This window comes from Brachyistius frenatus, unplaced genomic scaffold (genome assembly GCF_029030835.1).
Source record: "Brachyistius frenatus isolate BFR_SWC_R1_liver_20210118 unplaced genomic scaffold, ASM2903083v1 Contig_7, whole genome shotgun sequence".
Lineage (NCBI taxonomy): Eukaryota > Metazoa > Chordata > Actinopteri > Embiotocidae > Brachyistius > Brachyistius frenatus.
This window is the reverse complement of record NW_027210606.1, coordinates 4,540,731-4,562,308: the sequence shown is the minus strand read 5'-3', so window position 1 is coordinate 4,562,308 and position 21,578 is coordinate 4,540,731. Positions and strand designations below refer to the sequence as shown.

At 42.2% G+C, this 21,578-nt stretch overlaps 1 protein-coding gene across 2 annotated transcripts in view; it reads left to right on the top strand.

Annotated features, from left to right (window-relative positions):
* Positions 1-21,578, top strand: part of LOC138615833 (protein sidekick-1-like) — a 242,936-nt gene that overhangs the window by 191,460 nt on the left and 29,898 nt on the right. Inside the window, exons 21-29 of one of the 2 annotated variants that reach the window (XM_069689684.1) lie at positions 860-958; positions 2,116-2,307; positions 5,628-5,749; positions 5,842-5,954; positions 9,047-9,197; positions 11,560-11,800; positions 12,185-12,300; positions 15,593-15,779; positions 16,703-16,801. In XM_069689684.1, the coding sequence (XP_069545785.1) occupies positions 860-958; positions 2,116-2,307; positions 5,628-5,749; positions 5,842-5,954; positions 9,047-9,197; positions 11,560-11,800; positions 12,185-12,300; positions 15,593-15,779; positions 16,703-16,801 (1,320 nt within the window). Of the gene's footprint in view, positions 1-859; positions 959-2,115; positions 2,308-5,627; positions 5,750-5,841; positions 5,955-6,335; positions 6,389-9,046; positions 9,198-11,559; positions 11,801-12,184; positions 12,301-15,592; positions 15,780-16,702; positions 16,802-21,578 lie in introns of those variants that run through there. The other variant, XM_069689685.1, reaches the window with a different exon arrangement.

The following is a 21,578-nucleotide window of genomic DNA, read 5'->3' as shown; positions in this document are numbered from 1 at the left end:
TTTTCAGGCTTACTGGTATTTATAGCACAGTGTTCCACAGATAAACATAATAGCTGCCACTCCCAGTATCAAGTACACATGCACAGTCGCACCATCAAATAAACACAATAGCCCATAGGAGGACAGACAAGCAATTATTATCAACCAGCAATTATTGAGTGGGAAAGGGATATTAGTGCCATGTGTACACACATGCAGACACACAAGCAGTCACACAGGTACACACAGCAGTGGACAGGTATTGATTGGCTGCTGGGCGTGTTGCAGGGTTAGCAGTGGTTGTAATTCTTGCTTGATGATAGCTTTTTGCATGTGTGTGTGTGATTGTGTGTTAGTGTGTGATTGTGTGTGAGTGTTATTGAATGTCTCAGATGAATAGCTTAATCGCTCTGCAGGGAGAGGGGTTAGAGAACCATGGATGAAATGAGAAACGACAGGCTTGCCTGCACCTGAGTGTTTGTGTGTGTGTGTGTGTGTGTGTGTGTGTGTGTGTGTGTGTGTGTGTGTGTGTGTGTGTGTGTGTGTGTGTGTGTGTGTGTGTGTGTGTGTGTGCGTGCGTGCGTGCGTGCGTGCGTGCGTGCGTGCGTGTGTGTGTGCGTGCGTGTGTGTGTGTGTGTGTGTCGAAGAGCCACAGGCAACAGGCTGAGGGTGAGAGATGTGTGTTCATGAGCAGGGATGATTTACCAAAATCAAAAATTTTCAGAATCAGATTACTGGTGAATAAGTTCAAATATAACTGATATAATCTGATGTGTGTGTGTGTGTGTGTGTGTGTGTGTGTGTGTGTGTGTGTGTGTGTGTGTGTGTGTGTGTGTGTGTGTGTGTGTGTGTGTGTGTGTGTGTGTTTTCATTTTTTCAGCACCTGGACCTGTTCGCCACCTGAGCTTCACAGAAATCTTGGACACATCTCTCAGAGTGAGCTGGACCGAGCCTGAAGACAAGAACGGCATCATCACCGGTTAGAGCATTACGACTCGATAGTATAACTACAAGAGCATAAGAACACTCTAAATAGTCACTCATAATTTCCTCCATTTGACTCCATCTCTCTCCATAATCATACAAACTTTCACTCGACCATGTTATTTTCAATCCCATTAACAGTTGTGATGAGACAAGCTTAAATCCAAGTTTGTGTTGTGTGCCCTAATACACACAATGATTAGAAATAACAGGCTCATCGTTTCCAATTCAGTGTTTTCCTCTCAGGTGGACAAATGCAGTCTAAAAAATGACTAATTTACATAAAAATGTAAAAGCATCTTCTTGAGGGAGCCCTTAAACTTCTAAAGTTTCCTCTGTGGTGTCCACTTATTTTCCTCCCACAGACAGCCCCCTGTCTCTGAAACTACTGTACGTTTGTGTACAACTGATTCATCACCAGCTAATCCCTTCCCTCTGCTGCTTGTCTTCCTATGTTATCTCAAACATGCCCTCGTCCCACGCCTCCCGTCACCCAGGGTGTTGTTTGTGTGGCACATCGCAGAGCCGAGGGCACCCTCCCCGCTCGCCCGCTCACCCCCCACAATTCATTTTGCCTCAGCACCTCCGAGGCTCTGTTAGACAATGGCGTTGGTGAACACGACAAGCTGCTGTGAATCAAGCGATTACTCCACGTTGCATGTGTGTGTGCCTTTTGTGTCGTTATGGCTGCATCCCGTCCAACATTCATCAGGCACCAACACAACAAGACCACAGTCTTAGCAGCGCGAGGCGGCGGCGGCGGCTTCACAGTCAGTCCGAGGAGTGGGAAAATGAGTATTCAAGCAAGGTCACCTTGCACATTTACTCTTTTCTCCTCAACCTGCTTTTCATCCAGCACCTGGTGAGCAGGGAGACAGATGAGGGACCATTCACTCTCTCCAGGGCTTTACACACAAATGGCCTCACTCACACACACTTCTGAAGGTGGTGCAGTGTGATGCATGACTACGAAGATGCAAAGGGACAAACAAGGATTTTGAATGTAGTTACCCCTCCCCTACCCTCTTCTCCTTTTTTGGCTCCGTACCCCTCATTATGTGTGAGTGTGAGTGTGTTTGCGCCTGTGTGTTTGTGTGTACACTCTCATGTGTAGATGTGCCTTTATTAACCCAGTGTGTCTGCAACCCGCAGGCTACGTGCTGTGGTGGGAAGTGCCTGGCGTACAATCGAGTCGTGAGGAACGTTCGCTGTCCAACTCCACCCTGCAGTACCAGCTGACCGGCCTCACCTCCACCACCGCATACACACTACAGGTGGCTGCGCTCACCGCGGCAGGACGGGGCGTGGCCACATCCTCCACCATCTCCACTGGAGTCCCACCAGGTACAGTAAATAAATGTAGACAAACACAGAAGAGGCTGGCAGTGGATGTTAAAAACTGTTTTTCCCTTGTGTGCATGCATCTGTGTGTGAGTGAGTGTGTGTGTGTGTGTGTGTGTGTGTGTGTGTGTGTGTGTGTGTGTGTGTGTGTGTGTGTGTGTGTGTGTGTGTGTGTGTGTGTGTGTGTGTGTGTGTGTGTGTGTGTGTGTGTGTGTGTGTGTGTGTGTGTGTGTGTGTGCGTGTGTGGGGAGCAGAGTAAATATGACTGATGAGCTCTTACGCTGCCATTGTCTTTCCTCAGGCTGATAAGTGGCTGTTACTGTGCATCCATGAATCATCACCCACACAGCCAACACACACTCACACACACACACACACACACACACACACACACACTCACACACAGGAGCTGGTCATTCACAGTATCTCAGAGAGCGCTTCAGTGTGAGTTGTGCACAAAACGCCTATGTGTGCATGATGAGTTCGTGTGATTGGACTAAGGCCAAGTTGCAATCATTATTAGTGCTGATTAACTGCAAATGGCAAAGTGGAGGGAATGCAGAGATGGGAGAAAGAGAGGGCAAGAGACAATCAAATGAACGGGAGAAGACGGGAGAGAAGATACGGAAACATAATGAGGGAAGAACAGAAAATACAACAAAATGCAATCTCCAAAGAACAGGAGACCAAAGTGTCTCAGAAATGGACCGAGAGGCAGGGAGGAAGTATGGCAGAATGAAGAGGAAAAAAAAACATGGTTCATACAGCAGGATTTCTGTCCTAACATTTTCTGATTACTAATTTATGAATATAAGCCAAAAAAAAGTAAAAGCAAGATGGATACAGACAGTTTTTAGATTCAGAGGTTTTTCATTAATTCATGAAAGCAAAAGACTGAAGGAAAGATGGAGGACTGGAGATATGAAAAAAGAACTAAAGAATGAGTGGAGAGAGAAAGAAAGAGAGAGATTCACTGAGCATAGATTCTTGTCTTGTTTATTTATTCATGTATTCATGGAGTTGAGAGAATTTTGTCATTCATCTGAGCAAGGCAGCTGATATCAACATTTCTACATTATGACGCTTACAAGTTGGCTGCATGCATTTACAGAGCAGTGGTAGCTGATAGCTATAATTCCTCTTGTGATGCACACATGTACCTCGCTGTATCCCCAATGAATAATGCCTTGTTTGCATAATAACTGGACACCGTCGTGTTATATTGTCCTATTACAATAAGAAATCCTCCCAGACATTCTATGAAATCTGTCTCACGTGCCCGCAGTGTGCTGATGTGATCCAACACACACTGTTTGGTTTAGCATTGATATGTATTTTGTCATGTTCAGCAAATATGGCGCTTGTGATTCTGCTGCAGAATGGGATGGATTACAACAGATCTCACACACACAGTCGAGGAAAGTGTTTTAAAAGTATTTTTGTGTTTGAGGAAGACAGTTTTAAAGTGGATTGTGGTGATTATTGATTATATCAGGTTCAACAGAAGCAAGCTGTCACATATTTCATTTGTTCACACACAATTAAAAAAAAACTGGATTTCAGCCTACGTCTCCAGAGCTGTTGTCATATGTGCTGCCTGCCAGACCAATGCCAATTCAATTCAACAGCTATCACTGAAGTCTATTTAGAGCCAGCTATAAATTCTGTCCTGCATTTGAAGGGTTGTGATGTAAAAACCTTTCATTGGAATATTTCGTTCTGGTTGAATTGTGCATACAAAACGTATTATTACTCCTCTATAATTTACTCCAGGTTGACAAAAAAAAAACAACAAAAAAACAGCATCACCAGCAGACAAAAATAATAGTTGTCTTCTGGACCAAACTCAGTGCAGCTCGCAGTTTTAATGTGACAGAAGCAGCTAATTCAGAGTTTTAGTTGGTGGTGTTTAGCAGGACATGGCAACTGACAGACTTGGGCTACATCAATGATGCTTTTGTCAGAGAGTTTTCTTTATAGCTGAATTAGTTGATTTCCAATTATTCTTCCTTCCAGTTATTGATACTGTCACGCTTGGCTTTCAAGTGTGTACCATCTGCCAGTTGGGGATGACAGTTATCATCTAATTATCTCTTCTTTGCAAGTAATACTCACAAAAAAAAAAGAGCTTTTAAATGTTACTGTTTCTACTTTTTTACCAGATTCTTTTCTGAGAAAAAAAAACCTGCAGGATACAAACTCTTTAGACTTAAAATATGAAAATACATTGTATATCAGCTACATTTTGTCAGCTCTGACTCAAAGTCAGCTCAAAGTGATTATGTGGGTGTGATCATTTACAAGTCAAGTCCTCGTGTTTTAGTTTCTTATTGCTCTCCCGTGTGATTGTGCCATTCAGGCTGCCACATCAGTTTCCTGTTGCTTATTATAGTCATAGCGATGGAACTATGTCAGAACACAAGCGGGTCAAACATAATTTCACAGGTTTGCAGCCTACTCAGACATTTATAGACCTTAGATGGAATATAGTGAACTATGAATTTACTTCAACTCAGGTCCTCTGGTGCACGGATTTATCTCTCTCTCTCTCTCTGCATTGTATTGTCGGCCTCAGAAATAATGAAATCAATTGCTATGACAGAGAGAGAGATACAACTGTGGCATAACTGCCGTTGCTTTAGTTAAAATGTACTTTTTTTTCAGTCTTATATTTTCCTTTTTGTCATGGTCTAGCAATGAACATGTGGACACATCAGGAAAAAAAGGACCGGAGGCAATTTTCTTGGCTCTTTCGCGCCTTAAGCCTTTTTTGCACGTTATGCAGCAACATGATTTCATTCTCTTTCTATTTCTTTTGTCAACGTCACTACACGTGTATTAGAGATAAGCCATGTTGCAGTTGGGATGACACTTTATGCCAGTTTTGGCATTGTACATGGTTTTATCCCTCTCTGTTGTAAATTGTTGTTTGTTTTTCTCATTTCTTTTTTATACCCATCTTCCTGAAAAAATATACCATGCTGTGATGTTGCGGTCCTTCTCTGCTCGAACAAAACAACGGTCTCAGAAGAGAGATGCATTTTGCATGCGGTTGCGGCAGAGATGTCTTTTGATCTTAAAGAACTTCTAAGTGCCTTATTGAAACATCAGAACGGCAGCAGACAGACTACTCTTTTCATGAATAAGATTATTATGAGTGCAATCATCCCACGGGTTTCAGTCCATAAATATTTCATACACCTGTAGGAATAAATGCAGCGGAGAAAAAGGGCCTACAGTCACCAGCTGCCTTATGGCTGAATTCCTTCAAGTTTTCCGTAGCTTTAAAGTAAAGTACTATTCTTTTTGTTCCCTATCTGCAGAACTTCCTGGTGCTCCATCGAACCTGGTCATCTCCAACATCAGCCCTCGGACAGCAACGCTTAAGTTCCACCGCGGTCCTGATGGGAAGACCGCTATATCAAGATGGATCGTAGAAGGACAGGTGCGTGTCTGTGTTTGTGTCGCATTTACACTTCTGTAGTCAGTATTGTGACACAGCAGGAGGACAACACTTGGGTACTTCCTCTTTAACAGGTGGTAAAGGACGATGGAAAGGAGGAGGAGTGGAGAGTTCTCTACCAGAAAGACAACCAGCCAGATGCAGACACTCTGGAGATCCCCAACCTGACTCCATTCACTCAGTACAGGTGAGCAGTAAACACACAGAGCCTGTATAAGAACAAGTGCTAGTACACACACACGCACGCACGCACACACACACACACACACACACACACACACACACACACACACACACACACACAGAAACTTCTTCACACACATCTCACTCTCCGCCAGTTTCTGCAGCATTGCAATGCTCAGGTGAAGTTAGATAAATCACAGACACACAGAGAGACAGTTCCATCTGAGACTTTTCTGTTTGTCAGCACCTTCACAGCTGCTGCATGCAGATCCTTATTACCTCTCGCAACTAGCTGGAGGGAACGAGAGGGGAGAGGGAAGGAGGGAGATGAGGGCAGCAGAGAAGAAAGGTGATGAGAAAGCGGGACGGGCAGCAGAGAACATTAAAGAGAAGAAGAGACAAAGGGATAAGAGACATGGGGAACAGGAAATAGAGGAGGTGAGAGGAGTGTCTGTAATCCCTCCTCAAGGGCTGTTGGGAGCTTGCATTTTGTAAACGTGATCTGTCGCTACTGAACAGCAGCAACTCTTGCTTCTTTCTCTCTCCCTCTCCTTCTCTATCTATCCATCTGTCTATCTTCTGCACTTATCGGTCTATCTGTCTATGTCTGCCTCTTTCTCTCCGTATCTCCGCCTTCATCTGTAATGGGATTGCGGTGTGTGTAGACACACATTGTACACTCCCAAGGATTATGTTGTCACAGGCGACACCATTGGGACGTTAGATGAAGTGATGCACTTGTCTGTATTTCTTATCCCCTGCTTTAAGTCCCACACACTCTGCACGCTCACACTTTCTATCACTTGCAGCCACAGTGAATCATGGTTGCATTTAGAAGTTAAAAAAAAAAAAAAGCAACAAACACTCCCTCATGGCTGAAGGTGCGTCTCCAAGTCTGTATAGTTATATCTCTTTTACTGACTGAGTGTTTACTTCCTTCAAACAACCTCTGGTGGAGACTTCTAGCCGAAGATGATTCTCGGCAAAATATATTATTTAGTTGTGAAACAAGTAACACAAATATCACATTTCTTTCTAGATATAAGCTCAAATATTCAAAGTAGTTTTTTTTACACTTTAAGATTGAAAAGTCTGTTTGTACTATTTTGAGGCAATACAATATATTCACAATTTCTTTCTCCAGTATCTCCATATGCACATATGACAGCATGCAGTTCATTCAGTAAATCAAAAGCTGGATGCTGATGAAAATCCAACTTAGGTTTGTTTATTATGAACTCGCTTATTATTTTTGGGGGATGTGTTCAAAGAGGAACTTCATGAATTAAATTGCTCAAAAAAGACTTAAGACTATTTCCCTGCAGTGACAAAGCCAGTGCTTTGACAAGTGCAGTGGGGTTTTTTTTGTTAAAGAATAATTTTTTGGGGCATTTTGCTTTTATTGGATAGTTGCCATAGAGATGGTCAGGAAATGTGGGGAATCAAAAGGGGAATGACATGCGATTAGAAAAACTGGTGGGACCCAAACGCATGACAAGACTGGATTTTATGTTTGATAATTCCTCTGCAAAGATCAAATGTGTTTGCACTAAGATGAGAGAATAGGTGGAGTTAGTTGACAGACGTGCTCGTACACAGACGTACCCAAAATTACAAAACACCTTTCATGTTTGTTAACTGTGGATTTTTTGCACTTGCTGAACATTCATCTACTGCACATTGATACAATTATCAATGTAATTGTGAATATATTTTTTCACATGACAACCCACATCAGTATAAGCAGTTGACCCAGATTTTCAAAGAAAAGTCAGCACTGATGAGTAAAACTTGTAAAACTTGTAGTGTCAGATCTTTTCACCGCAGTTGATGAAACGCCTGTAGTAATCTGTAGTCTCTGTTTTGATTGAGGGGCTATGTGTAATTTGCGCGGATGGGACAGCCAATGCTTCATTAATGTGATGTCTCCTGACATGCAACAGGATTGGTTAGCATCTAAATTTCTCAACGCTCCCAAGTTGAATTTTTATTAAAGGCAATGGAGACGAAAGCTGGCGGCGTGAGTGACTGTCAGCCCACAAAACAGCTAGAGGTAAAAAAGAAATGATGAACATAAACAAAAGCACACTGATTCGGGCTGATTGTGCAGGCTGAAGCACCATTCATGCTTTCAGTGGATTATTATTATTATTATTGTTTGTTTCCTTCTGCTCAGACCAACATCTGATACATTGTGGTTACCTTCAATAATTCAACCTCCAGCAGGATTTAATAATAAATGACCTCGTGCATTTTCCTTTTTAATCTTCCACTATTGAATTAATAAGGACTGATATTCAGCACATAAACTTGTTGACGTTTATTGTACTACTATATAAATACATCTAAGACAAGTATGAGTCAATTCAAATATGCAGATTAGAAAGAAAAGGAGCCGAGTTGGAATGTATTAATTAGCTTTTGATAATTATGTGCACAACCATAACAAGCAGCACCAATATCCCTGCCACAACAATAAGGCGCCTTTTTTTATTCGGGCTCTGACAGTATAATTAAGGCGATATATGTTTATCATTTAATGTTTGTTTGTTTGTTTTGTTTTATTGAGCTTGAGATGCTTCATGATGATGAACCTTTTTTTCTCTCTCCTCTCTTCTGCTCGTTTCATTTGTTGCTGCATTTCGAGGGGATGAGAGGAGGGAATGTGATTGGTCATTGCTGAAGCTTTCCCTGACTCCTGTATTCCTCCTATTATGCCCTCCACCTTCGTTTAGTGTGTTAGTATTTTAACATTTACTGATTAGTACTAGACACAAACTCCCACTAATAGGACTGTCACTAAATTCACCGATATTTGAACCAAAATTTTAAACCAGCGCACGTCTTGAGTTTGTAATGCAGGCTTTCTGCAATAAATTATTGTGAGTTGCAGTCTCCAAGCCCACGGAGATATTCCCTGATCAATATGACATTGTCAGTATTATTTTCACAGACTTTTGCTTCTTTTAGCGCCACTTAGGAATTTATACCACTGTTTTCACTGGCTGAATCGTACTCCTCGTGTAAAATGAAGGGAACTTGATGTGTGTAAAATGAGTGAAATGCTTCTTTAACTTTGCTCTCCGAACTCTCCAGGTTCAGGATGCAGCAGGTGAACATTGTCGGTTCCAGTCCCGTGAGCGCCCCCTCAAGGCTGATTCAAACCTTACAGGCTACCCCTGACACACACCCCTCCAACATCAGCTGTCTGTCTGCTACACAGACCAGCCTGCGCCTCAACTGGAAGGTACTGAAACACACACACACACACACACACACACACACACACACACACACACACACACACACACACACACACACACACACACACACACACTCCAGATACACAGCTACCTCTTGGAAACCATTAACCCTTACTCTGCCCCTCTTACACTTGTTTAAATAGTGCTAATTTGTCTGGGATTTTCTTTGTGTCTTTGCACTGCATCTCTGTGTCTTTGCTCTTGTTCTTCTCTGCATATGCACATGCACATGCGTGTGCTCTCACCAGCAGCTGGACTGAAAGGGTTGAGTGGCTGACAGTCTATAATCAGCGTCTCTCCTGGTTATCAGTGCTAACACTAATCTGTCACATTTCCCATTCACCGTGCAGACCCTCAGCAGCCCAAACTGCAATGTAATTTTCTCCTGACTGTCTTTTATTTTCTGTTCTTGTTCCCGCTCTTCTTTCCTCGCTCTTTCCCTCTGTCTCTCTTTTACTCTCCCTTCCTCCCTTCTATTATAACATAAAATGCGGAGCAGAGTATTTTCCATTTAAGAGTTGGAATGAGAAAAACAGCCTGTCAAATCAGACACAGACACTGATGCGCTATAGGCTACCTGTGCAGCATGCTAATGGGATTTTACCTGCATGTTAGCACCCAGCCTGAGCTATGCTAGGTTTTCTGCTGTAATGGAACCATCACGATGGTTTTAGCTGAGGCTATTATTCTGAGTTGCACATTAAGGGTAATAAAGCTAATGTGACATTCTGTATTGTGGGTCCTAAATGCTAAACTGAGCTAAATTACTTGGGTATTTAAAATGACTGCGTAGCTCACTTCTTTATCTGTTGTGCTGCACAGAGCAACCATTGTACATGTTGGTTTAAAAATCTTCTGTGGAAATATATACTGTGAACAAACTAAACTTTCTGCTGACACGATTTTAGGGCAATGACTAATATGTGGTTGTGGAGCTAATGAATAATCACATGGTGGGTCACAGGCAGAGTAGAGCGGGTGAGATGACAGAGGAAAAAATGTGGACGGGAGAAGGAGACAGGGTCACAGGAAATGAGAGTGGAAGTGAGTAAAAGAAGATGACAGGGTGTCTAAGACAGGGAAAAAGAGGGAGATAGCGACAGAAGGTTCAGGAGATGGGATGTCAAAAGGGGAGACAACAGTAAAAGCTTTATTGATGTACTTTAGAGTTTGACGCAATCACCAAAATAACCGCTACGAAAGGCCTTTTCACTTCTGAGTGTGTGTCTTTCTTTATGTCATATTGTGGAGACATAAACGGGACTTATGTCAAGTTAACTTCTGTTGTCAGGAACCAGCTCCATGTTTATTTTAGGCTTTAACTGCCCTGAAAACCAGCTTTCTCAGTCATCTCCTTACTCTTGAGTGATGGGGTCCTACATGCACTTGCTTTTCACACTTGTTTTAAGCAGGTGGGGCTTATTGGGATGAGGTGATATCACATACAGTAATTCCGTAACCCAATCAGAGTATAGCAACAATGGATTTAAATTTAAGAAAAGACTTTGATTTTATAAATCAATTGATTTGATACATATTTAATGTTATGAATAAATATCTCATCTTTCAGCTTCCTTATATTTGTCTTTAGGAATCTATTTTAGTGATCAATCTTTGTGCATAAGATATGCGTGGGCGGGATGTGCACACTGTATGTCGTGATATAAGTGGTTCTGTATGTATGTCTGTGATATTGTTGTCGTGTGTCTTATATATATATATATATATATATATATATATATATATGTTCGTTTTTGTATATGTGCACTCATAAAGACCTGCAGTCATGTTACATACATTTCTAATAGATATAATGGGGGCATTAAAGCATGCTGGTAATGAGGAACTGTGTTACATTGTACCATCGAGCTTCAACACTCTGTGTCAATCAAATTATCATCATTATCAGCTTTATTGTCATGATTTCAACTCTTTGTGTTGATCTCTTCTTCTAATCAAAGTCCAAATTAATGAATTAACACCAAGGAAAGTGACGGCTCACGGTCATTAAGCCGGCACATTTCAGGGTACTTGCACAGTTCAGGATTGACACGCTGACCCTCATTTACTAAACTATTACGGAATAAAGACTACAAATCAAATAAAAAAAATCTGCCTGGGAAATTGTCCTGAAAATAGACATCTTTTAAGTAGATGCCAGTTTACTTTTATTCTTATGCTAAACGTGGTTATAGTTGTATGATTTCTTTAAGCATGTGTAACTAAACATACGAATGTCATTTAGAGGATAGCAACATGACCTTGGCAACAATAATAATTCATGCAAAATACTTCTCAATAATCATCTCTTTTTCCACTCTCCTTTCATTCTTTGTTCCCTTCCAGCCTCTTCCAGTGTCTGAGTACAACAGCAGTCCAGAGAATGTGGGCTACCGGCTGCGTGTGTGGAGGACAGACGGTCAGGGCGAGGACAGGACCGAGGATGCGGAGGGAGCAGGGGGCGCCACTGAGGCCACAGTGGAGGGCCTGAATCCATGGACCCAGTACCAGGTCCAGATACAAGCCTTCAACTCCATAGGACCAGGACCATGGAGTCAGACTGTCGCCGCACACACAGCTGAATCTGGTATGAACACAGACCTCATTCACTCCTCTTTCCTGTGTGCAGAGATGTCTGTGAAATATTGTATTAGCTGGGCATAAGAAGGCAGATGGATGAGGTATAAAGTGCTTCGATTACTTCGCAGTGTCTCCTCTCATCCTGCCACCTCTCTCTGCCCTCTACACGCTTCCTCTGTTTCAGTGAGGGGAAGATTGATGGAGGGAGGGTGGGGGAGATGATTGAGATAAAATCGAAGATTGGTGCAGAGAGTGAAGTAGCACTGAGCTGTGTGTGTGTGTGTGTGTGTGTGTGTGTGTGTGTGTGTGTGTGTGTGTGTGTGTGTGTGTGTGTGTGTGTGTGTGTGTGTGTGTGTGTGTGTGTGTGTGTGTGTGTGTGTGTGTTGTCTAGTTCCATCTGGATCTCCGGTGAATGTGACTGCTGAGGCAGTGAGTTCCTCCAGGATCCTGCTCACATGGTCTGCTCTCCCTAAGGCACAAAAGAATGGAGTCATTCTTGGATATAAGGTAAATAGAACTCTCAAGCACACAACTCTACCCTGGCATGCTCACTTGACCCCTTCAGCCCATTATCACTTCCTCAAACACCTTTACACACCCACCCACACGGATGGACGCACATAAATCTAAGAAGATCATGATGTAATATCCTGTAACTGCTCTAGCCTGTTCTCCCTACATTACTGCATCTAAAAGTACTCCGCTGCAGTAACTCTGTGTGTGTGTGTGTGTGTGTGTGTGTGTGTGTGTGTGTGTGTGTGTGTGTGTGTGTGTGTGTGTGTGTGTGTGTGTGTGTGTGTGTGTGTGTGTGTGTGTGTGTGTGTGTGTGTGTGTGTGTGTGTGTGTTTGTAATTGTATGCATGCAAATGAGAGGCATTACTGTTTAATATGCTTTGATAAAACAGCAGTTTTTGGCAGCAATTTATGCAAAAGAGACAATAATCCATAAAGCCTGTTGGTTTTGGGAAGGTACTTTGTTTTTTTTGTAATTTAAAACATAATCTTTTTTGAACAAGAAAATGTGATGCGCTGTGTGTACGTTCTCAGTCTGAATATGCCTTGAAGATTCTGCATCGGTATTAAAGTCCAGATTTCCCACCTACTGAAGGAAAATGGCCACATATGCCAAAATCAGAGCTCACACTTTTCTTGTATTCCCAAAATAAGGCAGAAAAATTGGTCTTGTTGCAACTCCAGTGGTGACGTAGTCGACATCCTCCGGTGTGCAGGTTTCTAAGAAAGAGCTGGATGAATACCGTTAATGGGGACTCATTTTTTCATCACTCACTGGCAGTCGCACCTCTTCTTTTACACTCAATGTGGGTGCACCTGTTTTTTAATCAGTTCACAGCCTTCAGGGGTTTATAATAATGTTCCCTGCTTCCCTGTTTTATTTTTAAATAAAGAGAAAACATTGTGTTATATTATGTCTTTTCTGGTACAGTGCCATGTAAGTGCTTCCCTCCAACATCTATCCAAAGAAAAGGTTAACGCGGTAAATATTTTTTCGAATATAAAAGTGGCATTGACTTTAATCCAGAGACAGACAGACATAAGGCAGCAGAACAAAGATTTTAAAAGAGGGAATTTACTCAATTTTGCATGAACATGGTTTCATTATAAATATTTAAATCTACAGAAGAAAAACAGGCTGTGGCTGCGCGATATAAACTGGTACCATCCAGGGTTTTTTTTTTACGTTGTATTAAATTCTGTTAGTTTTATCCACCATGCTCAAAGCACATCACACCCCACATCTGTGTTTTTTTGTGCCCTCCTGAGGATCACATTGAACAGCATCACTACCATGTTAATAGAGGGGAAGTGGCTGCCAGCAGCAGCTCTCTTAACACCTTCCATCCCCTAGTAGATGTTGAATAGTTGCCCCTGCTTCCTGCCTTGCCGCCTCATGACTGTTTCTGTTTTTAGACACTTAAGCTTGAGGTGACATTTGCCTTAAATGGTTTCTAAGTGTGTTGCATTCATGTTCACAAAACGAGAGAGAAACAGCAAGAAAGAGCAGTTCTCGACACATTTTCAAATGGGTACTGTTGCCAGAAAAAGTGTGTTCAAAAAGACATAACGTGATGTAGCCTACTCCTCTGCACTCCACTGTTGTCAGAAACACGTCAGAGTCACATCGTTCCAAAGGCTTACATGTTCCACCGCTGACCTGACTGTGATGCACATGGGCACTGTATGATGAGTCAATTCCCCACAGGGCACACCATTCTAGTGCTGTAAATAGTTGCAAGCCCAACAAATCAGCAGCTGAAAATAGCCCCAAAACAAATACACACTTTATATCTGCTTGGGTACTATGTTTTTAAAAACTAGGAATGTTCTGGGAAATTATTTAGTGAAGCATGACATGATCTGCAATAACTTGATTTTTGGTCCAGTTGTGGGCAGCAGATACTCGTTAGGAATACAGGACGGATATTGTATCACCTTATAAAGTTGATATGGTGAATTTGTTAGCAAATAGTTGCCTATTTTTTACATCCATCAGATAGAGAGAAGGCTTTACATTTGGATGTTCACCAGCCATCATTAACTGTGGCTCTGCTGTACGGTGCTGGGCAGGTAGTGCACGGTGGGTTTGTCAAGGCTTTTTTTTTTTTTTTTTTACTACTACAGCTCCCTGCTGTGTTCAAACGTGTTGCTATGAGAGTGATCGAGAGCTAACATGTTTTAAAACGCTTCATACATGTGAGAAGAACTGCAGCTGAGTGTTCATTCTCAGTATTGGCAACCACTTTGACATACAAATAGTGCTGTGATCCATTGTTAATGAACCTGTGAGTTTTAGAATTGGTTTTAAGATCATACTGCTTGTTTTTAAAGCCTTCAATGGTCATGTTCCTGCCTGTACATATATTGATCTCCTACGTCCCAATGAGCCTGATCGCTGCTTAAGCCAATCCACAAACAGCCGCGATCAGTCAAGCCACACTGCACAGACAAGGAAAACAGTTAACTGGAAGAGATAATCAGGCTCTTCTAACTTTGTTGTAAGCACATTATATTTTCTATAACTTGTCAAAGTAAAAGCATCCTGTCTGTTTTCCAGCAGAAAGATTCACTTTCCATCAGCAGTATATTAACTCAGCTCTGATACAGCTGAAAACAAGCAGTAAACAGTAAAATATGACTATAAATGTACAAACAGGGACACAGGAGTGAAGCTCCAAACCACAGACATTCAGGTAGAAGTGCTGAAAGCTGAATACAGAGTTTTCAAACAGAGTTATTTCTCTAGTCTCTGGCACCGTTTAGGCACTGAGGATGCAGCTACCTCCTGCTGTGAGGCTACAGAGGAAATGTATGTCAGAGTTTTTCCACCTGGGCAAATAGAAAAACACAGCAAAGGTGACCGGGCCTCTGCTCAGGAACTTAGTATAATCTTTTAAACTTCCTCTTTTGCTCACTTCTATTTAGTGGCTTTCTCTCACCTGACGGTATTTATTTCAAGAATTGTAATTATGCCATTATGTTTAATATCTTGGATCTTTTTCCTTTTATTCTTTGTTTTAAACATTTGACTGTAACTGTATTTTGAAAGGTGCTATTTGTTATTGTTGTTGTTGTGATTTGAATAATGATTATTTCAGTTTTTTATGATGTACATTGAGAGAAATTTGTTTGTTTTGGTCATTTAATGGTATTTGTTTACAGTCACAAAAATATTGAATATAATTTTGCCCTGTACTTTAAAGTCATCAAAGACATTGTAAAGAAAAGCTGACAAACAGCGTGTGTGTGGACTACAGGATTCATGTTTGCTCTCTGTGTGCAGGTGTTGTACAGCGAGAAAGACTCAGACGGTCCCTGCAGTGTTCAGGTGGCAGAAGGGGAGGGGAGTGCGTCGCTGCTCCTCGGAGTCCTCCAAAAATACACCGTGCACGTGCTGCAGGTGCTGGCGTACACGCGGATTGGTGACGGCCCACCCAGCAGCCCCATACTGCTCAGGACCAAAGAGGATGGTAGGACCTGTGTGATCACCGGGCTTGCTGTCCAGCAGTTTGTCGCCCTCTTCTCACCTCTGGAGCTATTTTTCACCTCTTTACACGTCTTCTCACAGCACAGACACACATGATGTGGGTATGTGTGTTCATTTGTACAATGGTTACCACCTGTCTTCAGATGCAGAGATGTCATAACCATGGCAAACTCTTCAGGATGGCAGCAAACTGGTCTTTCTGAATAATCAAACACGAGCACACAAGGACACGCATACACACACACATACATCACATTTGCTCACACACATACAGAAAAGCTCACATGGACGCACACACACTCATCTTCTATCAAACAGTGTCACGTTTGAAAAGTTTTTCTCATTTCAGGATGAAACAAGAACAGGGAAGTCAATTCCCGGCGTTGTATAATGAACCTCTGTCCTGTCTGTCACACGCTCTACACGCATACACACACACACACACACACACACACACACACACACACACACACACACACACACACACACACACTCACGTTGACATGTATTTGCTGGTGTGGAACATGTACTTTTATCAGGAACAAAGACAGAATCGGTGTGAGGTTGAAAGAAAATTACATTTTCTTTTAGAAGTGCCTCTTAAAATGTGAAAGGCACTCACTCTATGTATATATATATATATATATATATATATATATATGTGTGTGTGTGTGTGTGTGTGTGTGTGTGTGTGTGTGTGTGTGCCAGCTTATGCACATACATCTGCTAGCCATAGTGCCATCATCCTAACATATTAGAATACAAGAGCCAGATGCTGAGATACTCTCTTTCTCATTACAGTTTTGAAGGAGTTCTTTTGAGCCTCTTTTTTCTGCTGCTTTTTTAAACTGCATATTAATATCTGTTTATGATGCTGCCAACTTCCTTCTATATTTTTCTCTGCAGTTCCAGGCCCCCCTGTCAGGATGGTGTTTCCAGAGGTTCGATTGTCATCAGTCAGGGTGGTTTGGCAGCCACCTACGTATCCTAACGGCATCATATTAGGTACAAAAACAAACACAAACACACACACACACAGAAGCAGATATTTGAAAGCAACTCACTTTTTATGCTTGTATTGACAGTAGATTTATTTTCAGTTGCTGAAGGACGGAGCTCGACTTGTACAAGGAATGATCTAGCAGTTTTAAACATATGCACACACAGACGCGCGCACACACACAAACACACACACATCCTGCTGTGATCTTTCAAGGGAAGGAAGGAAGTAGAAGCCGTAAAATGGAAAAGAGCTGATTCTGTTTTTAGTTTTCAAGCAAGGGTCAGCTCTCTTTTCACTCCACTTCACTGCTGAAGTTTGTTGATGTTTATGTATGCGTGTGTGAGGTGCGATCTAAAAGTTCCGAAACTGTGTCTGTGACACCCAAAAAACATTTTAGATCCGGCACAAATCCTCTTCAAAGTAGTTACCTTTTGCAGCAATACTTGTCTCCCAGTTTTTCTAGCACGCTCGGAGCGCTCTCTGAAAGTCCTGTTCTCACACAAGATTTGTGCCGGATTTCCTTCACAGTCAAAACGCCAACCCTTAAGCCTAAACCTTATTATGGGGAACCAAAAGGTGTGGAAGGTGGCAGGAGGGAGCCAAATCCAGTGAGTCGGGATGGTGGGGAAAGACAATTGAGTTGTTGGAGGCCAAAAACATTTGAAATGCACTCTCGTGTTGGAGAACCAAAGTGCCATCACGCCACAGTTCAGCTCGTTTGGACTGACTTTTAACTGTCACACGCCTCAGAACGTCACAGTGGAACTCGGTGTTGACAGTCTGATGCTGGGGGACAAATTCAAGGTGCACAATCCCACGAATGTCAAAGGAAACCAGGTTGGTTGCTCTTGGCCCGACGCGCCTTCTTCTGGCTCGGACAGGGATGTTCTGCCCCTCTTGAAACGCAAATACCACTCAAAACACCTCAACTGGCTTATTGCTTCATTGCTGTTGACTTTCTGAAGCATTTCCACGGTTTCTGTGGTCGATTTCCCAAGTTTGAAACAAAACTTGATGTGCGCACTCTGGAGAAGTTTCAGTTCCACAGTATAATCAAACGCACGCATGTATCAATTGTCACAAAAACGTGTGTAACTCAAATGCTGATGTTGTTGAAGCACCATAACTTGAAATACTTATAAAAGTTCCTGTCTCCTCGTGCTCCGTGAACATTACTGTGATGCGCTGCGTTCATGCGTGAAAGGAACAGTCATTTTGATCGCACTTCATGTGTGTGTCTGTGTCAGTTAGGAAGCCTGTACCTGAGAACAGGTCCATTATGAGTGCTAAAAACACCTTTCCAAATGCATGCCTAGCCTTATAGATAAACATTTTTGGATTCACACATTTCACTTGTGTCTCAAACCGCCAAGCAGTGTGTGTGTGTGTGTGTGCAGTGTGAATCTCAAAGAGCAGATTAATGAAGAGGAAGAGAGGTGAGAGGAGTGTGTGAGGTACTGAGCTGGAAACACAGAGAACAGAAGGGGAGAGACGGCAGTGAGGAGATGTATTGAGGTGAGAGGAGGGACAGGTGTGTGCGCGCGCGTGTGTACATTGAACTCGGGGTGAGAGGTATATTTGTCCCCTCAGTGGGGGATGGAGTCGAGCAGGACGGTTTGAGCGATGTGTGACTGTATTGTTAGAGGGAGGACATTTAGTGCGACACCACTCTGTGACAGAAGGATGAGTGGGAGGGCAAATCTCTCTCCCTCGATCATACAGACACACACACAAACGTGCAGTCCTGCTCCGTCCTTGCTGAGTGCGAGGTGTGTGTGTTTATGCAGATACAAATAACTGTACAGATCTGTTTCTTCAGTGCTCATGACTGCCTCATTTCTCCTTGGGCTCTCAACCCGTGGGGGGGTTGACAGAAGGTGGCCAGAGGAGAAACAAGACCACAGAAGGTGCACAATCTAATTTGGCACAGTGCAGTGAGGCATTTGTGTTTTCTCACGACCTTTCTATTAATAAATTACAGCCTCATGAGCGTGAGCATCCCTTTAGGAAAAAGAAGCCGCGTACTCATTCTATAGCAATAATAATCAGTGTTATAGAATGTAGTGCGTTCATACACTTGGGTGACAAAAAAGTCCACAATTTAGGCCCAATCCCAATTCCCCCACTTTGTCCTCCCACTTGGCTTAACCCCTCCGTTTCGTTTGTGCCAGCGTCAGGTAGGGTGTACCGTTTCTTTTAGGGTTTGAGGGCTAGTGATCATCTAGCCCTCCAACTGGCCTTCTCAGCCGAGGCTTTTCAATTGCAGACTCCAAATGGAGTGGTAGAAGACGGTTTTGCAAACTGGTGCAACATAACGTGAAAAATGGTCCATAAAATAAAATAGAATAATAGAATATTTTTCTCATCTGAAAGTGCAGCTGTGGGATGATAAAGCTATTTTTGGTTCAAACAGATTGAATAACGTTTTGTTCGAGAGCATTAATAGCTAATTCTCTGAGTTACACTATATTATACAGTGAACCCTCGTTTTTCGCGGGGGTTACGTTCCAAATAGAAACCGTGATAGGCGAAATCCGTGAAGTAGTAACCTTTATTTTACAATTGAAATTGATAGAACTGGACATTAAATATATCTACGTTACATATAGTCGTAATGTGATTTCAATGCACGATGCAAATCCGTGAAGCAGCGAGACCGTGAAAGGTGAACCGCGTTATAGCGAGGGTTCACTGTACTGTATATTTAAACTAATTTAAGGATCAAATTCCTGAACCTTTCAAATTTATTAATAATTAATTTAGGAGAATATCGGCTACTGTTAAGATTTTAAGCTCTATCCCTTCTAGCTCAGCTCTGAAGGGTCACTATCCAGATGAGGTCACTCTTAACCGAGGGTTAGGGTCACGGTCATGGGACCCTAACCCTCAGTACGCATACTAAAACTAAAAAAAAATATATATTTTTGATTTTGCTGTTGATTTATAATGCACGTCTCAAAGGACATAGTGGAGCTGCTCACAGCAGCACAACGTTTAGTCTCCTTGTGAAGTTTAGTCGCTGGTGACATCTTTAAGTTTCAGCTTGATGCCTGTCACGGCATGTGTTGCATCACTATACGTTGTACAAAACTGTCCACCACACAGACTTTAATATACTGTCGGCAAAAACACTTTATTATTACAGTTATTCTAATAATCACATATATTGTATCAATAAACTACAATGACAGTGGTGGCGTTGGTTCACAGAATATTTGCTTTGGTGTACACATCTAAACACAGAAATCCAAAAGCCACACTAACACTTAATTAGTGTGGCAATTTAATCAGGGATGGATGGATGATTACTTTCTATACACGAGAAGGAAATCATTAAGAAAAAATATCACACATTAGAACAGTGGCAATAAACACAGGAGTAAATTAGTAAACCAAATCAAGTCATCAATATTCCCTCTAACTTCAATTAATGCATCCATAAACTTGGCATTTAGTGCATCTTCAGGGTTTACTGAGCAGAAAATCTCAAATGAATGCAGCACAAAATAATCCATCAAATGCTTTAAGTAAAGTAAATATTAACGATATTAACTGAGAGTGTAGAAAGCTCGTATCTGTATGAAGTTGTCTCTTTGCTCAGCATGCAGGGCAAAACACTGTATACAAATATGTAGTGCAGAAGACGGACATGAGAGGTGAGGAGAAACAAAAGGGGTGTAAAAAATTAGAAGCCGCCATTTCTGACCATTTGGAGTCCACCAGGTTCTCAGTGCGCTGCGTGTTGCCATACCGGTCATTGTGAACCTGCTGCTGCAAGTGTACGTGTGGAAGTAAGTGAGACACAGCAGTTGAGTCATAATATATATAGTAACAACCACCTGCTCTGCTCAGACTGCCACAGTTTGACTGACAGTCTTTCAGCTCTGAAGCACTTTGTATAACAGTCGGTACGAAGAATGTGCTACCTTTTGGTTTTTCATTAGCATAGACAAGGTCAGTGGAAACTATTGAACAGGTAAAAGCACAAAAATGTACTGTTTACCACAGATGCACATTCTGAATGCCTGATGCAAATAAGCAATGTGAAATACAGTATATGTTACATCTGAAAGAAAAAAGGGGGACATGACACAATCACTTAATGTGACAGATTTATCCTCCTGTATCTGACAGCAACTACGTCCTAATGATATTCAGTACAACATAATACTGAGCTTTGACCCAATTGTTTAGATGCAAGAGGATTTGTGATGTAGCTGTTATCCAATAATCTTCCACACGCGGCTTTCACATTAACATACAATCAGACTATCTGATGAGATTATCACCCGCACAACCAGATTAGGCGCCTCTGAGCAGATTATTATCCTGACAGCGTGAACTAATCACACCCGCACACTAGTGTATTTATATTAGTGTGCAGATGCACGGTAGTGTGTGTTTGTGTGTGTTTGGTGTAATCTTCATAATAAGAGTCTTTGTGAGTGGCCAGTGGCCCGTGGAAAGCTCGGACGGGGATCAGTGGTTTGAGTGCGCGTGTATGTGTTGAAGGATGTTAGTGTTATTACATGGCCTGCTGCACATGAGACAGAGGAAAAAGACACAAGCCGTGTACACCACGGGTCACAGCCAAGGGGACAGGAGAGAGGTTGTATGCCTATATAATGTCGGTGTAAGGGAACGTGAGCATGTGAGCGTGTACTTGACATCACTGTTAAAACTATGGCTTTTTCTTTGGGAAGCAGAGAGTCTCAAGGAAATAAGGTGCATGTATCAAAAGGAAATGGAAATGTAGATTCATGACCTGCAGAAACACAT